At 26.9% G+C, this 22,830-nt stretch overlaps 1 protein-coding gene and 2 pseudogenes across 2 annotated transcripts in view; 1 reads left to right on the top strand and 2 right to left on the bottom strand.

Moving 5' to 3' along the window:
* The window catches only part of LOC145187981 (uncharacterized), a 433,414-nt gene that overhangs the window by 398,698 nt on the left and 11,886 nt on the right, over positions 1-22,830 (top strand). Inside the window, exons 4-7 of the mRNA XM_090065933.1 lie at positions 5,475-5,575; positions 15,743-15,903; positions 16,435-16,675; positions 19,667-19,735. Coding sequence (XP_089922059.1) covers positions 5,475-5,575; positions 15,743-15,903; positions 16,435-16,675; positions 19,667-19,735 — 572 coding nt within the window. The remainder of the gene's footprint in view (positions 1-5,474; positions 5,576-15,742; positions 15,904-16,434; positions 16,676-19,666; positions 19,736-22,830) is intronic.
* Positions 8,149-9,553, bottom strand: LOC149893084 (uncharacterized; annotated as a pseudogene). Its single transcript, XR_016455706.1, has 5 exons — positions 9,368-9,553; positions 8,951-9,176; positions 8,753-8,845; positions 8,474-8,683; positions 8,149-8,393 (listed from the first exon to the last, which is right to left on the bottom strand). The product of XR_016455706.1 is annotated as an uncharacterized LOC149893084 (transcript).
* Positions 10,574-13,157, bottom strand: LOC149893083 (uncharacterized; annotated as a pseudogene).

Here is a 22,830-nt window from a genome sequence, read left to right as displayed (position 1 = left end):
TTTCTGGATGATAATTGAAATATTTTCAAACTTATGTTTAAAAAAATATCATTATTTAAAAAAAGGACGTAAAGACTAAAGTTCAAAATATTAAAAAAGAGATTTTATATATAATTGTTCCTAACTACTAAATATTTTGATTTTGTTTATTACATTATTAATGCACATAACATATAGAGATTTGTAGTCAAAATTTAAGTAAATTTAAAATTCAAGGTTTTATATATTTCTTTTAATTATTATCTTTTAAGTTGCTAAAATGAATGTGTCTAAATATCTATAGTGAATTATTTAAATATGAATCCTAAAAATCTATCAATCCTGTTTAACCAATAAACAATTGTAAAATTTATTAAAGAAAACAAAGGTTGCACATTGTAGAATAACAATTCTTTTTTGAAAAAATCTTTTTTCGGCTAGATTTATTCCATAATATTTAGTAATTTGACCTTATTTCCTAAAGAAAATACTAATTAAAAAGGTTAAAAAAAAAAAACTTTCAAGAATAATTCTTTTATCTATTCCTTATACAGTGTAGAGAAAAGTGAAATATGTATATTCGTAGGCAGCTAATCTAATAACATTCAGTTTAAATAGATACATGTTTTCATTCTTTGAAGTTTTTTATCTTTTTTTTAATTTTTGTAGACTATTTACTGGTTCACTAGACCTAGTTTTCAACTTATATACAAGTTCATAAAAAACAGTGGACAATAGCTAACATTTTTCAAATTTATGTTATTCAAAACTTCTAAAAATTTAATAGCCTGGGTAATAAAAATTGCATTTAATATAAAGCTAGTACAGTACATTTTCAATATAATATCATTAGCCTACAAGAGTAGTTTTGAATAGATATATAGGGTGTTTAGATCTTTATAAGATGTCAATGAACTTTGAGTGGAATAAGGTTATTGCAGTAATCAACCAAATAAATTTATTTTTAATTACTGCAGGGAAGAACTTATCAAAAAATTTGAAGTGTTAAAAGCCATTTGGAAAATTGTAGAACTAAAAAGTCAAATGAGTCAACTCAGAGTCAACAAATTAGTCAGACTTCCATCTCAATAATTCATGACCACCACCTCAATAATTCATCTCAATAATTCAGACTTCCATCTCAATAATTCATGACCACCATCTCAATAATTCATGACCACCTTCCATCAGCAGCTTCTAATATTTCTGGTCAGTCAGTAAATTATGATAACAATATTAAGCATTTTTAGTAACAACTCTTGCCCAACTAATTCAGCACCAATGGAATGGCAAAGAAAGCAATCAATTTCAAATTTTGTGAGTTGGACAACAAATAAAGAGAAGGTTAAATTAAAGCTTGAGTCTTCTGCGCCTGAAAATTCAGCCACTTATAGACTAAAAATTGCTTCTGCGGCTGAAAATTAATGCATGCGCAAAGTTACATCGAGATGACAAATAAATGATAACATCAAAAAAAAATTAAATGTGCATAATGAATGTATTAATTTTGATGTAAATAATTTATGAAAAGTTTTACAACATGTGGTTTATGTGATTAATTGCTATTTTTGACCTTGTTAACAACTCTGATTTTATCTCCCATTTTTATTGTGGAGAATTTATTATTTAAATTATTTACAGTTTATATTGATAAATATATATTACTTGTGATTTATAAATAATTTTATAGTATTATTTTTTATTTAAAAAATTGTTTGTTATAATACTAATTGCGAATTCCAATGTTATTAAATTAATTTTACAAAAATTAGAGATGAAGATATCCGCTTCTTCAAAATTCTCAAAAGATTTTCCAATCGATAGGTCGCTCATTGTATTTTTTAAATTATCTTCAAATTCTCTTCAAATTCCTAAAAGATATCTCACAATGATATTTAAGTTAAGAAAATGAAGTAAATTAATTTGAATACTTGCGCATGCGTTAATTTTCAGCCGCAGAAGCAATTTTTAGTCTATAAGTGGCTGAATTTTCAGCCGCAGAAGATTTAATCTAAATTAAATATGCAAATTGCTTGCTTTTTTTCTTGCCAACATATTTAATTTACTTGAAAATCCTGAGTTTACAAAACTGCTAAAAACATTCAGGCCTTTATGAGAGCCTCCAAATAGGAAAAAGTTATCTTCTGAACTTTTTATAGAAATTAAAGAATAAATTATCAATAAAATGAAAGCAGATCTTTCTGGTGACTGCAATTACTGTTATACAGGATAGATAGAGCACAGTAAATAATACTCTACAATTGGATAGCATTCATAATTGATGTAAACATATCTGATTTTAATGGTTGAAACAGAAATTAACCCAAAAATTGCAGAGTACTGTTTGAGGCTGCTAAGAATGCAATAAAAAAAGCTAAAGAAACCTATAACAAATATGTATGTAATAAATGTTTGTACAGTACATGCCTTATTTTAACAATGATTTACTTTGAACTTTAAATATTTTTAAAGCTTATATTGATTTATATAATATACAATCATTAATGGAGTGTTTCTGCAGTTTTGTAATTTCTTTGCATTTTGTTATAGGTATTTGCAATTTTTACTGACAATGAAAATAAATGATGAGAGAATCCTAAGACAAAAAATCCTAAGCTAATAACTTATGGCTGCTCATTATCATCAATAGTATGTAAGAATCATAGCAAATTAACAAGTTAGCTGTAATGAGTTAACAATAAGTTATTTGAAAATACTGTCATATAGTCTTCCATGGTATTATATTCTTTTTTTGTACAGTAATCCCTATAATGGGAGGTAGCTCAGGTAGCTAATGCAATTAGTATCTAAAATGTCAATATTTCTCATTTAAATAAGCCTAACTCAAATGCTGATTTCTATTTAACTTGAACTTAAAGATGGTTAATGGAGAAAGAGAGGCTACCAAATGATACTTGCTTAAAATTTTAATTAGACTGTGTAAATTCCTGCTCATCAAGCCATTCTTGCTATATTGAAATTAAGTGGAGAGCATATGGAAGTCTTTGATCCAAATGTTAAAAGTCAAACAATCTATATATTCAAAGAGAAGAATAAATTTGCAAGCACAATTAAATATTGTTGGGAATGCCTCAGATATGCTTCATATGGATATTTAATACTATATAGCTAATATATTAATATAACAATGGAAACCAAATTTTTTAATTTTTTATATGAAGAATGCATTATTTTTAAAAAAGGAACATCATAATTTCAGTATTATATTTTAAAATAAATATCTTACGAATAAGACTTATTCTTAAGTTAGGAGCATTTAGCTAAATGTTTTTTTAATTTTATTTGTAGCTGCAAGTAGGTAGTAACTCACTACCTGAAGCAGTTTAAATTTAAAAGAGATGGTAAATTGATTATACTTAAAAAGGATAATTCAAAGAGGTTGAAGAAAGCAATAGATCTGTGTCATTTCCTTTCTACTTAAGCTAATCCATGAATATAACTAAAAAACTTTAAAAGTTATAGCCTTTAAATGAGTGAAAAACTAATTTAAATAATAAACTGTTTAAAGTTGTTGTAAAGAGTAAATTTTATATTGCCATAAAGAATAAATTTTAGTTTTAGATATTTTATTACATTTTGTAACATTACTTTTATCAAGTAATTTATTTAATAAACTTAGGAAAATCATTAGAAAAAAGTCAAGAAGTGCAGACTATTTTTAAAGAGTTCATGACAGACTACTATGCATTTAAACTAGATACAACATGCTTTGCTCAATATTTATTCAAGGATAACTTAATAAAAAAAACTACAACAATCTGGTGTAAAATAGTTGAATTAAAAAAGACAAATGTCTTAAAATTTCAAATTAAATCAAATATTTATGTCAGCTTCATAATTGTCCATTAAGCTCAGGATTAATAGAAAGATTCTTCTATACATTTGGAACTATGTTAAGAATTGTTTGGGAAGAGTAAAGACTAAAATGCTTGTACAGATTTAAAGACATTTGAGATGAAGAAGTAAGATTGGACTATTTAGTTCAAATTTAAAACCTATTTTTTTTCATGTAACCTTATATTAAGTTGAGTATGGAATTATGTCAATCAAGAAGTATATACATTCCAACATGCTTAATTATCATTATAATTCTTAGCTAAAAAAGGTAATCTTCTTCAACTAGTTTTGTTAATTTTTAAGTTAACAAAAAAAAAAAAAAAAAAAAGGAATCTAAACAAAAACCCCAAACCTGTGTTTTTCTTTTTTTTTTTTTTAATTTTGGATTTGGACTTTTGAGAACCAACCCTACATAAAACAAGACTTGAAAAACTATTGCATTAGTTACAGAAAAAGTAGCACCTGAATTTGCACCATATGCAATCTGCAGAAAGAAGATAAGCTTAAAGATGCAGCAAATCTGAGCCATATGCTAACTTTGATTAAGATTGGACTTGCTTTGCTATTACTCAGCAATTTAATTGCATATCAGTAATTAAAGCATTTACTGTCTTATTTGATTGTGATTTGAATAAGCTACACCACTAAACACTAAAAAATTAAGCTATGGCTCTTGGGTACAACATTTATCTAATAAATAATTTTCACTAACATGTTGTTATCAATAGAACACAGGTTTTCTAATACTCAAAAGCAATATGATTTTTAACATCTTACAAATTCAGCTTCTTTATAATAGATTCAAGTATGTCTTCAATAATAGCTAGATGTTATGGCTACACATTACTGTTTAGTTAAAAATTTAGTTAAAAAAGCTCTCATTTGATCTAGATCATGTGATTGTGATAAATCTAGGACAAATTCTAATTTTTTTTGTTAATATTGATAAGAACTGTTTACTTTTTACTATCAATAAAATTAGCCTTTAGTACATCATAATATTCAGAAAAAGAATCCTCTAATTCCCATTAGATAGATTTTCTATAGTCATTTCCCTCTTTATGATCCCAAAAGCAAACTGGTTAAAAAATATTTCACAAAAATACTTACTTTTCAAATTGCTATTGGTCTTTACAAGAAAATACATTTTTCTTTTCCATTCAACAAAAAAAAAAAATTCCTAAGCTAACAAAAAGTATTTGAAACAAATATTTTACCTGTTGGACCAAAAGAGAATCTATTCTATTTTATCTAATCTGTCAAATCTATCTAATCACAACTTTGAGCTTAACAATTACTTTGGTCAGATTTGTTATTCTACCCATAACAGTCTTCAAAAATAAAATCTTTCCTTAAAAATATTTGCACTAACTTACTATATTCAATTAATTTAAAACTTCCCTAATTTTTAGTCAGAAACCTCTATTTACAATGTAATAAAATAATCAATTTTGTATACAATTTATGGCTATTATATATTAAATAATTTCATTAGTTCAATATATAAAACTCAATTTTTAAAAAGTTCTACATTAATTTGATATCTGTATTTATAAGATTCTTTAGGAAGGAGTTTTTATGTATATTATACATATTTTTATGGATATTGTACTATATTTTTATGGATTTTTTTAAAGTTGTTGGTGGCTCTCTTGATATTGTTTCTATTGGCAAGGCTCATATTAGCAAGACCTTGTCTTCATCACATTCTCTAGCAGAAGAACAAATACCTTTGGAGGTAAATATTTATTGGATTTGTTAATAATTAAGTGGAAAGAGTTTGCATAATTGAAAAATTATGTAAGCTCTTAACATTATCAAAAACTAAAAATGAGGTAATAAATGAAAAAATGTTTAGTCTCAAAAGGAGAAAACGTTGTCTGTAAATAATGGTTTCTATCAAGTTAACTTTACTTAAAATAATCATGTTAATTGATAAATAGTTTCTATTATTGGTTTTGTTAAAAACAATTTAAATGTATAAATAAAATCCTTTCCTTTAGTATTTACTGTACTGTTGATTTTCCGTAGAGTCTACCTAGATTTTTCAAGTCAACTCAGTTACTTCTTACTGAAGTAAATTCAGACAGGAAAAATTTTTTTAAAGTCATTTTGCCCCATTTGCCTAATTTTCTTTACTCTACCAGTTAAAAATATGATTGAACTATTGTAAATTAGAGTAATCAGTTTTGCAGCTTTCATATTAACCATTGAGTATTCAATTTGTGGTTGTTCATTCCTAAAGGTTATATCAAAAGATCAACTAAATGATCTAAGTAAAGTCTTAACACAAAAAATTCAGTTAGTTGATTTTTGTAGCGTAATGGAATAAAAGCTCAATTATTATATCTGAAGGTAGTTAGGAGATGTATTTCCAGCATTATGTACCACCTAAAATCATGTGCTCAAGGCTAAGCTCCTGAAAAAAATTAAAGCAATCAAGCTTTAGCTAGATTGCTGTAGTTTTTGTGAATACTTCTTTTCTAATTTAAGATATATTTATGTTTTACAATTAAATAATAAAATTTATTTTTTTTGTATAGTAATTTTTAAAATTTAAATATACACTAATCAGCATTTTTTTTAAATTGTAATAATATTGCAATTACAATTGGCCAATATTGCCAATCGCTTGCAATGGATTGGCAATTTATTGGACAATAATATTACAATATATTGCAATATATTGCAATATTGATAATAAAGTTAAGTTATTATTATTATTGCAATATTGACAATAAAATTGCAATAAAATATAATTAAATTGACATGCACCTAGCTTTTTGAACTAATCAAACAACACAATTTAGTTACAGTACAACACAATTTAGTTTAGTTACAATTTACAATTTAGTTTAGTCAAACAACACAATTTAGTTTAGTTACAATTTAGTCAAATCTGGCAGCTGTACACCCTAATTACATAATATAATATGCAGTGTAAGACAGGGTGTGCAGAGCAACTACATTGGATCACCTGAACAATGTTTAAAATAGCATTATAGATGAGCACATTCCTGGAGTATCTAGACAATATATCCAACCGCAGCGCGTCAATCAGCAGCAGCAACATGTCCGGCAGTAGCGCATTAAGCGAACAACGTGTCTGGCAGTAGCGTGTTTAACAACAGCGCTGAAAGTTTAACATTGATGTACACTTTAAATTCATATTAAAGGCTAACTCTAAAAAATCAAAACGACAACAAAATTTAGAATAAAATAGATTGTGTATTTGTTTAACACAGAAACATAACATGCACAAAATAAATCAAAACATATTGTAAACATAAAATAGCTAAAATCGCTCATTACCCCGCACCTGAATAAAAACGTCACTAATTTGTTTAGTCTTTACCAAACTATTTTTTACTACTTTTATTGTCTCGGAAAAATTGATTAATACTCGCTTGAACAACACGCCAGTTGTAAGTCTTGAAAACTTTGTCCAGTGCACCTTTAACTTCCTGCACTTCTTCTTTGTCCATATGAATGCGTGCAGTTGGTCCATTTGGTTCATAAATACGCGTGCAAGCAAACTCCTTTCCAAATCGCAATACAATAAATTTTCTTGAGAAGCTACACGGGTCTTGTTTTTGAATGTCATTTAATTTAAAATCGGCATCAAAACCAGGATACACGGTCTAAAAATTATAATACAGATGTGTTCAGATTTAGTAAACAATCTGGTTTAGTAAACTTTGTTCAATACACGGTCAAATTAAGTACCTAATATATGTAAATGTGCCATTAGGGTGTTGACTTTTTGGTATCTCTAGTTTCCAATATAAAAAACAGATGAACTTTGGTTTGAAAGTAGTTGAAAAGTCATTGGTTTTATTTAAATTTTGAAAAAGGTCACCCACCATGACCCTTGATTACACACTGGGCCCCATATATCAGTGAATTTTCTTATAAAGTATATCAACCTGTGTCTCAAAAGAACCAGATTTTCATAGAGATTTCAGAAATAATGGTTTTAAGTAAAAATAAATTTTATATATAAAAAACAGTTAACTAAAACTTAAAATGGTCTTTTTTTATAGCATTTTGTTAGCAATATTATTTCTTAAAATGTTTCAGTAGAAAAGATTATGAACTTTAAAACACTTTAAAATTCTAGTTTTTTTGAGACCCAGGTTGATATACTTTTGAAGAAAAAAAAATTTAACGATATATAGGAGCCAGTGTGTAATCAAGGGTCATGGTGGGTGACTTTTTTCAAATTTTAAATAAAACCAATGACTTTTCAGTTACTTTCAAACTAAAGTTCATCTGTTTTTTATATTGGAAACTGGAGATACCAAAAATTTACCAAAAAGTCAACACCTTAATGTGCCACCCTTTCCTGAAGCAATCAATATTTCCTTTTTTTAATTCGGTCAATACTAGCTAGTGCTGCACTCATTGGATGAGCTTTTTCCAACTAAATTACAAAAATTAAATTGGACTTACATTATCATTAATAGATTCATTTTCTATTGGGTGTAAAAATTCAGCCAGAGGTTTGTTGGTCTTCCTTTGCTCAACAAGAAGTTTCTTTTGTTCAACCAAAATTGCTAATGTTAAAAACAATAAAGTACCTCTATGTACAAGTACAATATGGTAGAGCTTACGCAAATACAGTATTTTAACTAACCTTCTAAACAAGACAGATTGCTCAACTTTGGTGTACCACAGTGTTTGGTTTTGGGAGCATCATTATCAACATTGTTATCAAGCATGTCAAGCTTGCGCTTTTCCAAAGCCATAATCTTTACTTCACTTTTTTTAGACGATCCTTTTTGATGGATTGAAACTGATGCAAAGGAGTCTGATTCTATAAATGAAACGAACAGTAAATATATATTCAAGAAAGTACATCAACGAAATTGAAATAATATTACTAAAATAACCTGAAAAATGGTCTTCATTAACAGGTTTTTTTTCAGCACCTTTGATTTAGGAGTCGATTTGTATTTAGGTCCATTTAGGCCTATACATTCTGAGACTGGTGCCATATTGTCTGAATCTATAGAAAAATACAAGAACAATTAAAAGTTGTACTTACATACACAGAATAGTAAATTTATAACAAAATTAATATAGTATTATACTTGTAATTGTCACAAGTTACCTGAAGATGGGTTTTCATTTTAATGTTTTCTTTTTCCCACAGCATTGGCTTCAATATAATTGAGGGCAAACTCACTCACTTCATCATTGCTAGGATTTTCGTCACCAAATTCGTCCATAAAGTTATCCAATGACTTTTCAAATTTACAATATTGGGTAATAGACCCCTTATATATTATGACAGCTGAATGTTGTTTATTTGCAATGAATACATTCACTACATTTTTCTATTAAGTAAAAAAACATTAAATTTATTTATCTACATACCATAAATAGTATAATTGAAGCCCAGGCTTTAATTTTTTCAACATCTTTAAAAAGTGGGCTTATCTAAAATAAGGGGCTTATATTTTAGGGTGGACTTTAATTAAAGTATATACGGTAATGGTCATCTGTAGTTGTACTTTAATGCACTTACCACTTGAAACTCAAGGCATTCAACGGATGAATAATGCTTAAAAAGTGTATTTGAAAGTGATTTAGGAGGTGTATGACGGTCATGCTTCTCACAGTCCTTGTACCATAAAAGAACAAATGTTGAAGAAAGCTTTTGAGTGTCTACAAAATCCAAATTCTTGGTTCTATTTCTACCAAGATAAGCCATTATTTAATAATATAAACCTATAAAAAAAAAAAATTAAAAACAACACAATCACGATAGCTTTACAAAGTTATCAAAATATAAAATTTATAAAAAAAACTTGCTTGTATTAAATTTATAAAAATGTTTTTGTATTAAATGCTTGTATAGTTTTTATAAAAATAATTTGTTAATATTGTAAATTATTATTAAAACATTATGTAAATTTTTATGTAAAATATTATGTAAAATTTTTATGTAAAATATTATGTATATTATTATAAAATTAATTTGTAAATTTGTATAAAATGATTGTATAAAAAAACACACATGCATGGTTTATATATGTTTATCACAAAATTTACATTTAGCCACCCTAAGCATATTCAAAAAGGTCTTTCAATGGTGTTAAAATTATTACTTCTTTTGTGAGTAGTTTACTTTTAATTAATATGCATTTGCAAACTAGATTGTCAGCTGGAATAACAACAGTACTTTGTGTTTGTTCAACAATGAAAAATAAGTCATCATCAATGTTAATTTTCACATTTCCAATCATATCACCAAAAGTAGATACTAAGTTGCATTCCACATTTAATAGTTTTTTTATAACTAAGCCGAGCTTCAAAACAAAACATTGAGTAATTTTTCACACTTCCATGCATTTTAATAATATCACTAACATGAGCAAGTAGATGAACATTGATAGTATTCATATATAAAGGAAGCAACTCAAACAATAATTTTTGATAAAAATTAAACAGCTGGCTAATAACTGATACTTTATCTAAACATATTTCACTGCTTGACAAGCGCATGCCAATTACTAGAGGATAGATCATCATCATGCAGTCAGGATTCAAATATGGCAGAAAATATGGAACTGCTAAGTATAAAATAAAGTTTTTAAAGTCATGGCCCTTCCAATAAATAAATGATTTAATAGTTGGTGGCTTAGGCATGTTATGTGGCATTTTTTGATCAGCAAGTAAGATTTCTAGAGCATTTATTTTTGCACCACTACCAATAAAAAATGCTTCATGTTTATTGATAACAGAAAATAAACAAATTAAAAGTTTTTTTGACCAATTTTCGTAAAACAGATGCAACACATCAATAAGTATCATATCTGGCACTTTAATAAATGACATTTCACTAAAGATATTCAAGCATTTTATTCCAAATACAGATACTTTTGATTTTTCAGCTAATCTAGCATATTTGGCATACATTTCAGATGTTTTAAGATTATATTTTGTATCTGAATGTGAATAAATTCTTGCTGAACCATTTTTTCTTTCAATTGTTCTAACAGGATGTTCACAATAATGACATCCAAATTTACCATTATATTGCTTGTGATTGATAATTGAGGCCACTGCAGGTAAACCGAAAACCAAACCAACAATATGAATAACAACTTGGATATTGTTAATTTCAAGGAGTATTTCAAACAGTTTTTCATTAATGCACTCTTAAAAAATAGTTAGTAATATAGTAATTATACCTAATTGTTGTTTGTTTGTTGTTTATTATCATTACTTTTAGTGGTAGAATTCTTTCAATGTTCCAGCTGTGGAACAGTGAAAGAATTCAACCACTTGAAAGAATTCTACTACTATAGAAAAATCAATTAACTATAATTTTTATATAAAAATTAACTATTAATAATTGATTTACCTTCAAATAAGCATGCCAATTAGGTTTTAATGATGAGAACCATAAACCAAGAAGTAATGTATTTTAAATTAGAAACCGTTTATAAGATGGTAAATCCAAAATAATTGCATGAAATGGCCACATTGTGGTCTTTTTTTTTGTGTATGGTTCTGCACCATCAGTTGACATTAATAAATGAATATGCAAAACATTTTTAGATTTCATATTTTCAACAAAATTTTGTCTCGAAATTAAATCACTCTTTCGTTTACCCAATATAATTTCCATTTGATAAGATTTAATTGCTCCCAAATTTTGAGATAAAACAAGTTTCATTTGGCTAATAATATCCAATATAAAGATAGGTGATGAACAATGAAGATTTAGTTTACATGTGTCAACTAAAGCTGTGCAGCAATCATGACAATAATATGTATGGGTTGGTTCAGTATGGGAAAATACATTTTTTTTAACAAACCTACGACTCATTTTAAGAGATGAAGGTATGTCTTCTACACACTGGAAAATCTATAAAAAATAAAAATAAAACTTTAAAAGTATAGCTATTGAAGTTTTACCAACCAACCCAAGCCCCAACCTTTGTTGAAATGAAAATAAGACTAGACAGTAATGTAGAATGTTCCTAATTAAAAAACTCTCTACTCGTGCCAATTTATCAGACTTTTTTTACAAATTATTGGCAATGTGCACCATTTCTGATGGTAGCCAGAGCTAAACTGCCAGAGCAGCATTTTTTGCAGTGCATTACTTGATATGACAGACTCAAAGACTAGTCTGAATAGACTGGCTGTATGCATTTTTAATGTAAATGGATAGGCTGTGCGTGCTGCAGCCCATGCAGCCTAAGCAAATAAATTGACTTAATCCTTTCATGGAACCATTGCAATAATTAGGAAGAGAGAATGTTAGCTTTAAGACTTTTTATACATCTTCAAATATAGAATACATAAATTTAATTAAAGTTGCTAAACTTTCCATGTTTAGCGATTTTAATTAAATTTATGTATTTTTACAAAAGTTTTTATTTATTTGATGTTGTTAATTTATGTAATTATTAATTGATGTTATTTTATTTTTGGTGTACAAAATTTTTATTACCTTATAAATTTTTTTTTTTTGGTGTATTGGTAAAAGTTAAACAAATTCTGGCGTTGTTGATATATATTCTGTAAAAAAAAATATGGAATGCACCCTGGTTCATGTTTTCAGTGGCATTTGTCTGCCCAAGACAATAAATGTATTTTGTTTTTGTAATTTTTTAAAATTACGCCAATAAACTAAAAAAAAAATTTTCAAAATAAAATTTAGTATGCCAAAAAATTATTTTTAGGGCCTGAGAACACTAAAATAACCCACTTCTTCAGGCCATTCAATAAATAAATATACAAAATATTTTTTTTAAATTTTATTAAGTCTCTAAGCTTGAACAGTACATACCTATTGCAGAAAATTTTTGGAATAAAAGTCACTAAACATGAAGATGTCTGAGTTTTAAAATATTTTAATCAAGGGCCAAGTTGGTTGGTAACTTTATTAGCTTGGCAATATTCATTTACAAGTACATTGCACAATGTAGGCTACATTTTAAATACCAGCAAAATCTTCAAAAAATGATCAAATGCGATTTCAGTCAATGAATTGCCAATCATTAAATACAATAAGGTTAAAAACATAAACGTTTTGTTGGTAAGTGGATCAAATAAAGAATTTTCAAATGGATTACAATTAAAAAACTGAAACATGGAAGCTTTTGATTCTTCCTCAGGCTCAGATACTACAATTTCTTCTGTTTCTTGGTAAATCTACCATTGTTAACATTATCATCCGTATTGCTACCGTCGGACTGAGAACTACTTTTAATGATGTCCTCTTCAGAAGATGTAGACTCAGCTGTAGAATGTAAAATTCTTCTCTCGTACTTTATATTAAAAAAGTTTCGTTTCATTGCGCAAATAAAACTTTAACAAATTTTCCCACCAGACAGGTTCGTTCCGCGCATGCACAAAACGCCACTTTGTACATTAAAATCATTCAAAGTTGTTAAAATCAATAAAAATAATTCCACATTAACTTGCAATAAATCCATATTATACAGTTGCAATAATATTGCAATAATATTATAATATTTTAACAACAACTTTGTTACTGCTTATTAACATATTAAACGTATGTAAAACAAAAAAATGACATGGGTAATTAGAAAAGCATCGGAATTATTTTTATTTAAGTGCATATAAGTTACAATTAAAAACACATTGCATTTGTAAAATTTTATTGGATTTTTAGTTGTCAATTTATTAAGCAATTTGTAGCAATTTTAATTGAATATATTAATATGATATAATGAATATGATATCCAATTAATGCTTGTCTATGAAATATTTCACTGTTCATATTTTGAAACATTAGTTAAAGTATAAAGGCTTTGTTAAAAAAACAGAACATTACAAATGAATTTTCAATGACTTAAGAACCCAATAATATTGCGCTATGTTGTAATATAACACAATATATGTTGATCAGTGCAGTGTATTTTCAACCTGTAAATAGATAATTTTTCAAACATTGAGGAAATGCTAAGCTCATGAATTTCAACAGCCATGAAAACACAAAATAGTTCTTAAAGTCTTAATAAGTATAATCTGTTGTTTTGACTGATTTCTAATAAATTTTTCTGAAAAGCTATGATAATCTAAAAAGCAAACTGGGATATCAAAATATAATAAATTGAAAATTTGAATAAGCAACCAGACTTAACATCATCTGTTTGCCTAACTAGCTTTAGATGGTGTCTAAATAGTTATAATGTCTAATTTTCTTTCAAAAACATTTTGAAAGAAGATTAAACAACTTGTATCCTTCTGTTGTTCTATCCATTTTTAATGTAGCTAGTTTGAATGAAACAAAATAAGTCTATACTGCTTCTGCCCAATTTTTTTTTTTTAAATTTTTTATTTCATCTTTTTACTTTATGTATAACATGGAAAATATTTAACTCAACATATTTAGTTTACTGAACTTGTTCATATAAAGTTTTGTGTTAGATAACTTGTAAATATGATAGCAGTTTAAAACATATCAGCAAAGAATAGGGGAAAAATAGTCGAAAACATATCATACAGTCAAAAGCAATTTAACTCTTCAGCTAAATTCTCTGAAGGTGGAAGTCCTAATGTTCACATGAAAAAAGAGTACCAAATTTTTCTTACTGAGATTATATAAATGTAAGAATTTGTAAATTATAGTTTTAGATTTGCAGAAAATGATATCCAATTAATGCTTGTCTATGAAATATTTGACTGTTCATATTTTGAAACATTAGTTAAAGTATAAAGGCTTTGTTAAAAAAACAGAACATTACAAATGAATTTTCAATGACTTAAGAACCCAAGTTTGTTTAGTGCATTTTCTACACAAGGTTATTTTAATTTAAATTTCAAATAAAATTTTCCATGATTCATATGCTTTATTTGGAAATATGCAAGTTAATCAAATACATATTAAAAAGTCTTTTAATGAAAACCAGGAGGTATGTTCACAGTTTGTGATTTTTAGTCATTTTCTAACTTTTTCATAACTTCTCATAACCATTTGTCAGTTACTAATTTGATTTATAGAAAACAATAAATTAAGTCATTATTAGCTGTATGTTTTCAAAATAAAAGAAAATAAATGGAGTCTTACACAAAATAGTGGTTTTATTAATAGAGATGTTTATTGAATATGTTATTTCATACTATATGCAGAAGCAAATTGTTACTAAATGACTTTTGTAAATAAACTAGCTGGAATACCCGATGTAATGTGCCAGGTTTTCCAGCTATTAGGTGTAAAACTTTGCTGTATTAATCAGAAATGCATTTGCAGCTATGTTGTCATTTTTTTGGAAACTAAACTATACTGTGGTAATGTAGCCTTTTTGTAATAAACACATCGATAAATCACAATAATCTTCTCTCCAAACGAAAACCTGTTTTTACAAATTTTCTATTATTTATACTTCATACTTTTCAAAAAATATCCCTAAAAAATCATTAGAAAAAACAGTTAACACATATTTACAATTTTTTGGTTTTAACTGGTAAAAATTATTAAAGCTATTAGGAATAGTCAGAGGGGGCTGAAACTTGATTCCAGCCATAAGCACCCTAAACATGGAGTCCGGGGTGGTTCAAACCTGGCCTAAAACCTTCCCTGGTAAAAATTATACCTGTGTGCAAAATTTGGTGAGGATCGGATCAAAACTATGAATTTTCATAAAGAACACACCCATATACACATACAGTCATACAAACTTGGGCTTTATAAATTAGATTAGGTATGTATAGAGTTGAGAAAAATCTTGTTTTCAAATTAGTTTTGACTTTTCGTTTTGACTCAGTGATGCGCATTAAAGTACCCTAGAACTTTCTTGTGAACTTAAAAAATGTTTTATTTTTTTGTTAGCTTGCCTTGTTCATAGAAGATTTTTATTATGATTTTATTATTATTTCTTCTTACTTAAAGTTCATTACTTATTTTTTAAAATAACAGGCTACCACTTTAAATGAAGAAAATAAAGTACAAGACAGTTTATCTACATTAAAGAATACAGAAGTTGATTTGCAAGACAAGCGCAAAAGGAAAAACCTAGAAAAGCTTAAAAAGCTTGTTGAAAAAGAACAAAGATTGTTTGAAAAAAAAGAAAGGCTAAAGTGAGTTTCTTTTCTTTGAGTTAGTATAACTAGCAATAAATTTTTTTAAAGTTTTATTAGCAAAATTAGTGTTTCTTAACTTTACCTCTTTACTACAAGATGAGTTGAATGACCAAAAAAGTTTAGGAATTCTTAAACTAAACTTTTAATTATTTGGGAAAAAAAAAAACTATTTTGTTTTTTTTATCTTTTGACTACAGATTTTAGCTTTCATATCAATAATGTAAATGCAATGAAAAGGAATGGTTTTTGGACTCCATACCATTTTTTTTTATAGGTTTTGACATTTATGTTTTAATTCTTATTATATTTTGTAACAATGCAGAATGATTTTATGTGGATTATCTTTTTTATAAAAACTTTAAATTTTGCTTTACTTTTCAAATTTACTGTAAGAATTGAATTTTTTTTTGCACTGGTATAAAAAGATGTTATATAGGAAAGATTAAAAAAGTAAAGTTTTATAAGATTATTGCTGTAATCATATACAACCTCTCACCTCTGGTATTGTTTTCTAAGCTTTTACTTTAGGCTTAAAGAAGAAGATCAGAGAAAGAAAGAAGAAGATAGGAAAAGAAAAGAAGAGGATAGGAAAAGAAAAGAAGAGGATCGTAGAAAGAAAGAAGAAGATCGTAGAAAGAAAGAAGAAGAAAAGAAATTAAAAGAAGATGAAAAAAGAAAAAAGGAAGAATGTGTTAGAATAGAAAAAGAGAAAAAAGAAAAAGAACGTAAAAGGAAAGAGGAGCTTAAAAAAGAAGAAGAAGAAGCTACAGTAAGTTTCTACATTTTTTTCCATATTTGAGTTACTTTTTGATTGTGACACAATAAGTTTAGTCTTTTTGTTTTGATTAAGGTAGAAAGTTTACTGTGGTACTGAATAATTATAGTTTAAAGATAAATAGTAAAATATATATATAGAAAAATTTTTATTAACAGATTATACTTAATAGTGTGCAAAATGATTACTTTTAAGATTGGTGCAATACTTAATTGATATTTCTTTTTTTAGGATGAAAAGAAAGAAAAAGTATTAGCAAAAATAAACAAGAACTTTCTTAGTGTTAAATATTTGTATGCTAGGTATACAAGTAAACTAAATTGTTATATGGTGATTAATTTAGTAGAGATTCAGTTGTAGAACCAGTTACAAATACTTAACTCAACTCAGTCTAGGAAGTACTTCCTGTTGTACTATCAAGCTTTATTTTAACATTTTCTGGAATGAAAATGAAGGAAAATACTGAAATTTACTGATTCCACTCATTTATTGTTTAATCTATGGGTTGGTAATTCTTTAATATATTCTTTAAAATTTCTTACCAAAGTCAATTTAAGTTGTATGTATTTTTCTAGAATACATAAAATAATGGCTCTGTTATAAAATTGGTTTATTTTACCTGCATGCAATAGTTACAACACTGCTGTCTTGTGTAAAAGTATGTACTAGAAAACAGAGTTATCTACTATACACTTTTGGTTGATAAATCAACTTGGTTTCAATAACAAATAAAGTAACCTATAAGATGGCAGGCGATAAAGTATCTCTTAAAACTGACACATTATGATAGTGTTAATAACTATCAGAAAATGAAGAAATTTGTTATATTACTGCAAGCAGTTTTGTTAGTTTTTGGCATATGTTCTATATCAAAACCAAAATAAATATAAACTGTATGCCTAATGTTCTTGAATTTTGAATGAAGTTTTAAAAAGGTTGACCAACTGTAGAACCAAAAATGATATAAACAAACTGCTTGTAATAAAAATTTATACAAATAAATTATTATTTCTTGACTTCATTTCCATAACTTTTTAATATAGGTAGACTTACTTATATACTGGTTGTACCTATTGTATGATTGTTATAGTTTTTTACTTGTTAAAAATTTAATGTGTTTTATGTTTTTACTAAAATGGAGTTCTGGTTACAAGATACAGCTACAAATGCAACTTTTCTAAAGCTTTTTTCTCAAAAAAAAAAATCTTTAATTTTCATAAAGGTTGTTTATATCATATCTACCCATGCACTAGTAATCCCCATCAAGATTTCTGGGGTATCTTTAATGAAAACTTAATCCTTACTTTCATACTGTGAAAATGTAATGGAGCTTGATAGGCCAAGGCCATTTAAAATGAAAAAAATCTTAAGTCTTGTAGATGAAATGCAAAATATTTTTTTAGCAGAATGTAGAGATGATCAAAATAGTTCAAGCAAATCCAATGTACTCAAGCCTTAAAAATAGGAATGGAAAATGAATATTTAAAAAAAAAAACAAAGAGAAGCTTATTGGATTTGTTTTTCCCTCTAATTAATAAAATTTCTCTTGAAAACTTAAAACTTCCCAAACTTTTTTTTTTATGAAAGAAAAATATTTTTTTTTATACAATTAACTACAAATCAACATACTTTTACATTAAACTCAATATATTGCCACTAAGTTAAAGGGGAGTTGGAAAGTTATTGATATTTTCTTTTGCAACCAATACAACTCATGATTTTTTTGTATATTTAAGATTTAATTTGTAAAAAAAAAAAAAAAATGATTTCTCTAGTAAACTAACTTGAACTTAATTAGACAAAATATTGTAAAAGTCTTTATTTTTTTATTTCAAGTAACAAAATGCAATTAGTTGTTTTCTTTACATCAAATAGATAGACAGTTAAATAATTGACAGCCTGTATGCTTTCACTTGACAGTTGTAAAACTTTTTTACTGGCATATATAGTTCCTAAATAAAAACAAGTATCAAATATAAATATGAAAAAATCATACATGGCTAAGAAAGCTCAAAGAAAGACTTTCTTATTAGTTAAAACTTTAAAAAACTCTTAACAACTACTATTACAAGTCAAAACTAAGTTTTGAGTCATAGTGTTATTATGATTTTCATAGTCTTAAGTTAGGATTGTACAAACAAGTTTTTTCATTTTGTTGAAATCAGGGTTTATAATTACATATAAAATCTTTTGTTTATTACTAAGTAATAAGCCCTTTTAAAACACCAACCTGAATAATGGCAGTAGTTGATAAACCATGATTGAATGTTGACAGAAATGACAGAAACATACATATTTAATTTTCTGTAAGTCTTTAAAATTTTGTGATAGTTAATGGTGAAGAATATTTAGCAAAAAGCTGAACATCAAAAGTTATAGCAAACTTACCTATGAAGACTCTTGCTGAAAAGAATAATGCTGATTGTATTGTGGAATGTGCTAAGTAAGGAAACATCTCACCTGTTGCAACAGAGATAGGTGTTTAGAGATTTTTAAGGTCATCAAACAATCTTATACCAGAAATTGACATCCTACAAGAACCAGGATTATATCTACCTGTCATTTTTCAACAGGATGATGTATTTTGTCACATTATAAAAAGACTTAAATCTTGGTCCAAAGCATAAAACATTATTGTTTCATTCATAAATTTTAATGCCTAAAAATTAACTCATTAAAAATTTTTTTCTTATCTTTTGATTTTTTGGCAATGCAATATAAACATATATTATTATTTCATTCTAGGCAACTATTGTGTTCTTATTTTATATTATTCCAACTTATGCACTCTGTTTAATATAATATGATTTAAAAACTAATATGAAAAAGCACCAATTCACTTGTCAGTTAATTGCTCTTATGGATCTGTCGATTTTTTAGAAATTTTAGCCTTTTTGGAGGGGCTGTAAATGCAGCATTGGGTTGTGTATTAAACAAGCCTTGCTTTTTTTTGTCAATAACTGTTTAAAGATTTTTTTCTTTTAGCGTTTAAGAAAAGAGAAAGCTGCATCTCACTTTAAAAGTTTTTTCACAAAAAAAGAATTTCCTAAAAAGGTAAAAGGATTATTTATCATTTATATTATTAATAAATCTTTTAAATATAGATTATTGCTTAATCTTTATTTTAAATTTTTTTTTTTTTTTTTACTTTAAACAGCAATTGTATTAAACTTGATAGTGGAGTTAAGAAATAATAGGTTAAAGAAAAAAAAATGTAAGTGTCAATAACTGAATACACTTTTATTAACCCTTTCAAGACTGATAACATTTTAAAGCATCATTGAAATTTTAAATGATCTGAATCAGTATTAGAAACACAGACTGGTGATTTGGATCTGTCCTCAATGGATGAAGAAGACAAAGATAACACTTCAAAGACTACATTTCAACTGAAATTGCTCAGAAAAGACATGCTGCTAGAAAATGACATCCATCTGGTTTTAAGAGAATTTAAAATCTAAAAAAACAAACCATTTTATACATAATATCTAGAGATCCAGGCCTCAACAGTACAAGTTCAAAAACCTAACTTTTCAGTAGATCCATTTTAAGTTAGGTTTTTGAACTTGTACTGTTAAGGCTAAATATATAATCTTGTATTAGGGTGGTTACCCAAACTTGAGAGGTGTTTGGTTTTACCTTTTCATTTACAACCAATTGCTAAAAGAAATCTTAGTAGGAACTTTTGGTATGTCTTTTTCCTCTATATCTAATATTTAAATAGAGATTTATTTTGTGGGAAAAATTAAAGTTTCAGTTAAACGTTTGATAACATTAAAAAAGGTGTTTCAATAAATATCAATTTGAGTAGACATAAGTAATAGAAGAAAATATATGACACTCATTACTTGTCCAACCTCTTTAAATAATTTTTTTTTGTTGAAGTATTACTTAAAAACAGTTATTATCTATATTATTTAATCTTAATTATATCTATTTTGCTCAGAGACTAGTTTTTTTTACATACTGGACACATACTGGTTTTTGTTATGTTATTTGATATAAATCTTATGTCTAAGCTGTAGTATATATAGCTATAGAGCTGTAACTAGTACCTTTGCTGAATTTTTGTCAGTTTATGAAAGTTGGCAGTTAAATGGTAGTAATAAACTTTGTTGATTTGTAGGATAACTTAGTAGTTCAACCTTATGTTATTCTAAAAAAATGTTTGCTATCTTAGCCTTATGTTAAAAAAAATAATTTGCTTGGTATTACTGCATAAAGTAGTTCTACATTGAAAATGAATTCTGACAAAACGTCTTTAACTATTTATTTGTAAGTGCAAAAACATTTTACATTTAAAAAAATCGTCCATTTAAAGACTTGACAGTATCAAATTAGGGAATGTAAATTCCTAGACTTTCCATTCTCAGGGTAGTCAAAAATTAATAAATTAGATACATTACATTAAACAAGTCAAGCATTTTTAATCAGTAGTAAGACAATCTTTTGATTTATCAATCAAATTTCCTTTTTTCTAATACAAGATTATATAATCCTCAATTGAAATGAAGATTTATACTCATAAATCTTCTACCATGTTTTGAATATTCAACACTCTAAATCTAAACTAAAAATGTTTTAGTTATGTCATTTAAAATTTTTTCAATATTAATTTGTAAAAAAATATTAAAAAGTTAATAATTATTTGCAAAAAGTCTCCAACTTAATGTGCCTAAATTAAACTGCTGGTTTTGAAGAAATGTGTCATTCCTTTATAAATGCATAATAGTATATAAGTTATGAAAATCTTATAAATTTTAGTAAAGTTATATGTCATCCTTAAGCTAATTAACCAAGCTTTTCTAATTAACAAAAAAAATCAATATCTTGACCATTTTAAATTTTACTAGAAAAAAAAAATTCAATTTATTATGAATACATCCTTGCATCTAAATATGGCAACTGTGTATTGCTATAGAATGAAATTCAATAGAAGTTCTAAAAAAGTTCTATAGAAATTCTACAGATATTTTTTCAATATTTTATAGAAATTTTAAATATACTTTATAGAAGTTCCATAAAATATCTATAGAAATTCTACAGCAGTTCAATATGAATTTTGGTTTCTCAAGAAGTCTATAGAGAATTCTATAGACAATTTTTTCTATACAACTCCTATAGAAATTGAAAATTTGAAGTCTACAACTCCTAAAATTTTTCATAAGGTATTTGTCAAAACTGTACCAAACAGTTTTGACAAATACCTTATGAAAAATTTTAACCTTTCTCTAAACAAAACTAATAGACATAAGATTAGTGCAGCTGGCTATCATAAAAATATTTCACTTCTGGACACCAGCGTGTAACTTTGCATAATGATAGTGGACGGTATGAGCTACAAAAAAATAGTGAGATACAAACTTGTTATGCATCTGGAAATGTTTTACAGATGAATTATTCAAAATGGCCACCATTAGCCATTTTGAATGTATTTAAATGGCCATAACTGTAGAACCAGTAGTAATATCCACTTCAAATAAACGTTGATTTGTTCTAAGAGAAAAGTTACATAAAAATGACTGAAATCAATGTTTTAAAATTTCAAGATGGCTGCATCAGCCATCTTGAAAGTTTTTAAATGTTCATAACTTTAGAACTAGTAGTGACATCCACTTAAAATAAACGCTGTCTTGTTAGATGATATAACAAGAAACTCATACTTATATGGAAATGAATAAGTAATAATACATTAAAGTTCATGATACATACGTACTTCGTTAATGAAATTGTTAAATGTTCTTGGTTCTTGCCGATAAAAAGTCTACTGACAACGAAATTGTTCACTTGTCAACAGCAACGACCGAGTATAATTGATAAGAAATAAAGCATCAGGATTCCAAGGTTCTTCTAATTCTCCAGTTAATGACAGACATCTGTTGAAACATAAATCATCAAATAACGGTTATTCTATGGCTTTGTTTATCATCACATTATAATAATGTCACATTTATTACCTACATACTCACAGTATTTAAGCAATGTACTTCAAGTAATTTGCAGTAAATACTAAATGAAATCAATTAAAAGATAACAGTGATAAAGAACTATGACAATGTCAGTGGGTAAGGAAGGAGTTGACAATATGCAGAGGAAGCATCTTAAAATAATGAGGTCTTGGTATCGTTAACAATTACGGAAAAACAACA

The sequence above is a fragment of the Hydra viridissima genome, unplaced genomic scaffold, assembly GCF_058129835.1.
Source record: "Hydra viridissima isolate aposymbiotic clone 2 unplaced genomic scaffold, HvirCarnegie_v1 scaffold_1, whole genome shotgun sequence".
Taxonomy (NCBI): Eukaryota; Metazoa; Cnidaria; class Hydrozoa; order Anthoathecata; family Hydridae; genus Hydra; species Hydra viridissima.
Note: the sequence above shows the minus strand (reverse complement) of the source record. Positions and strands in the feature narration are given on the sequence as shown.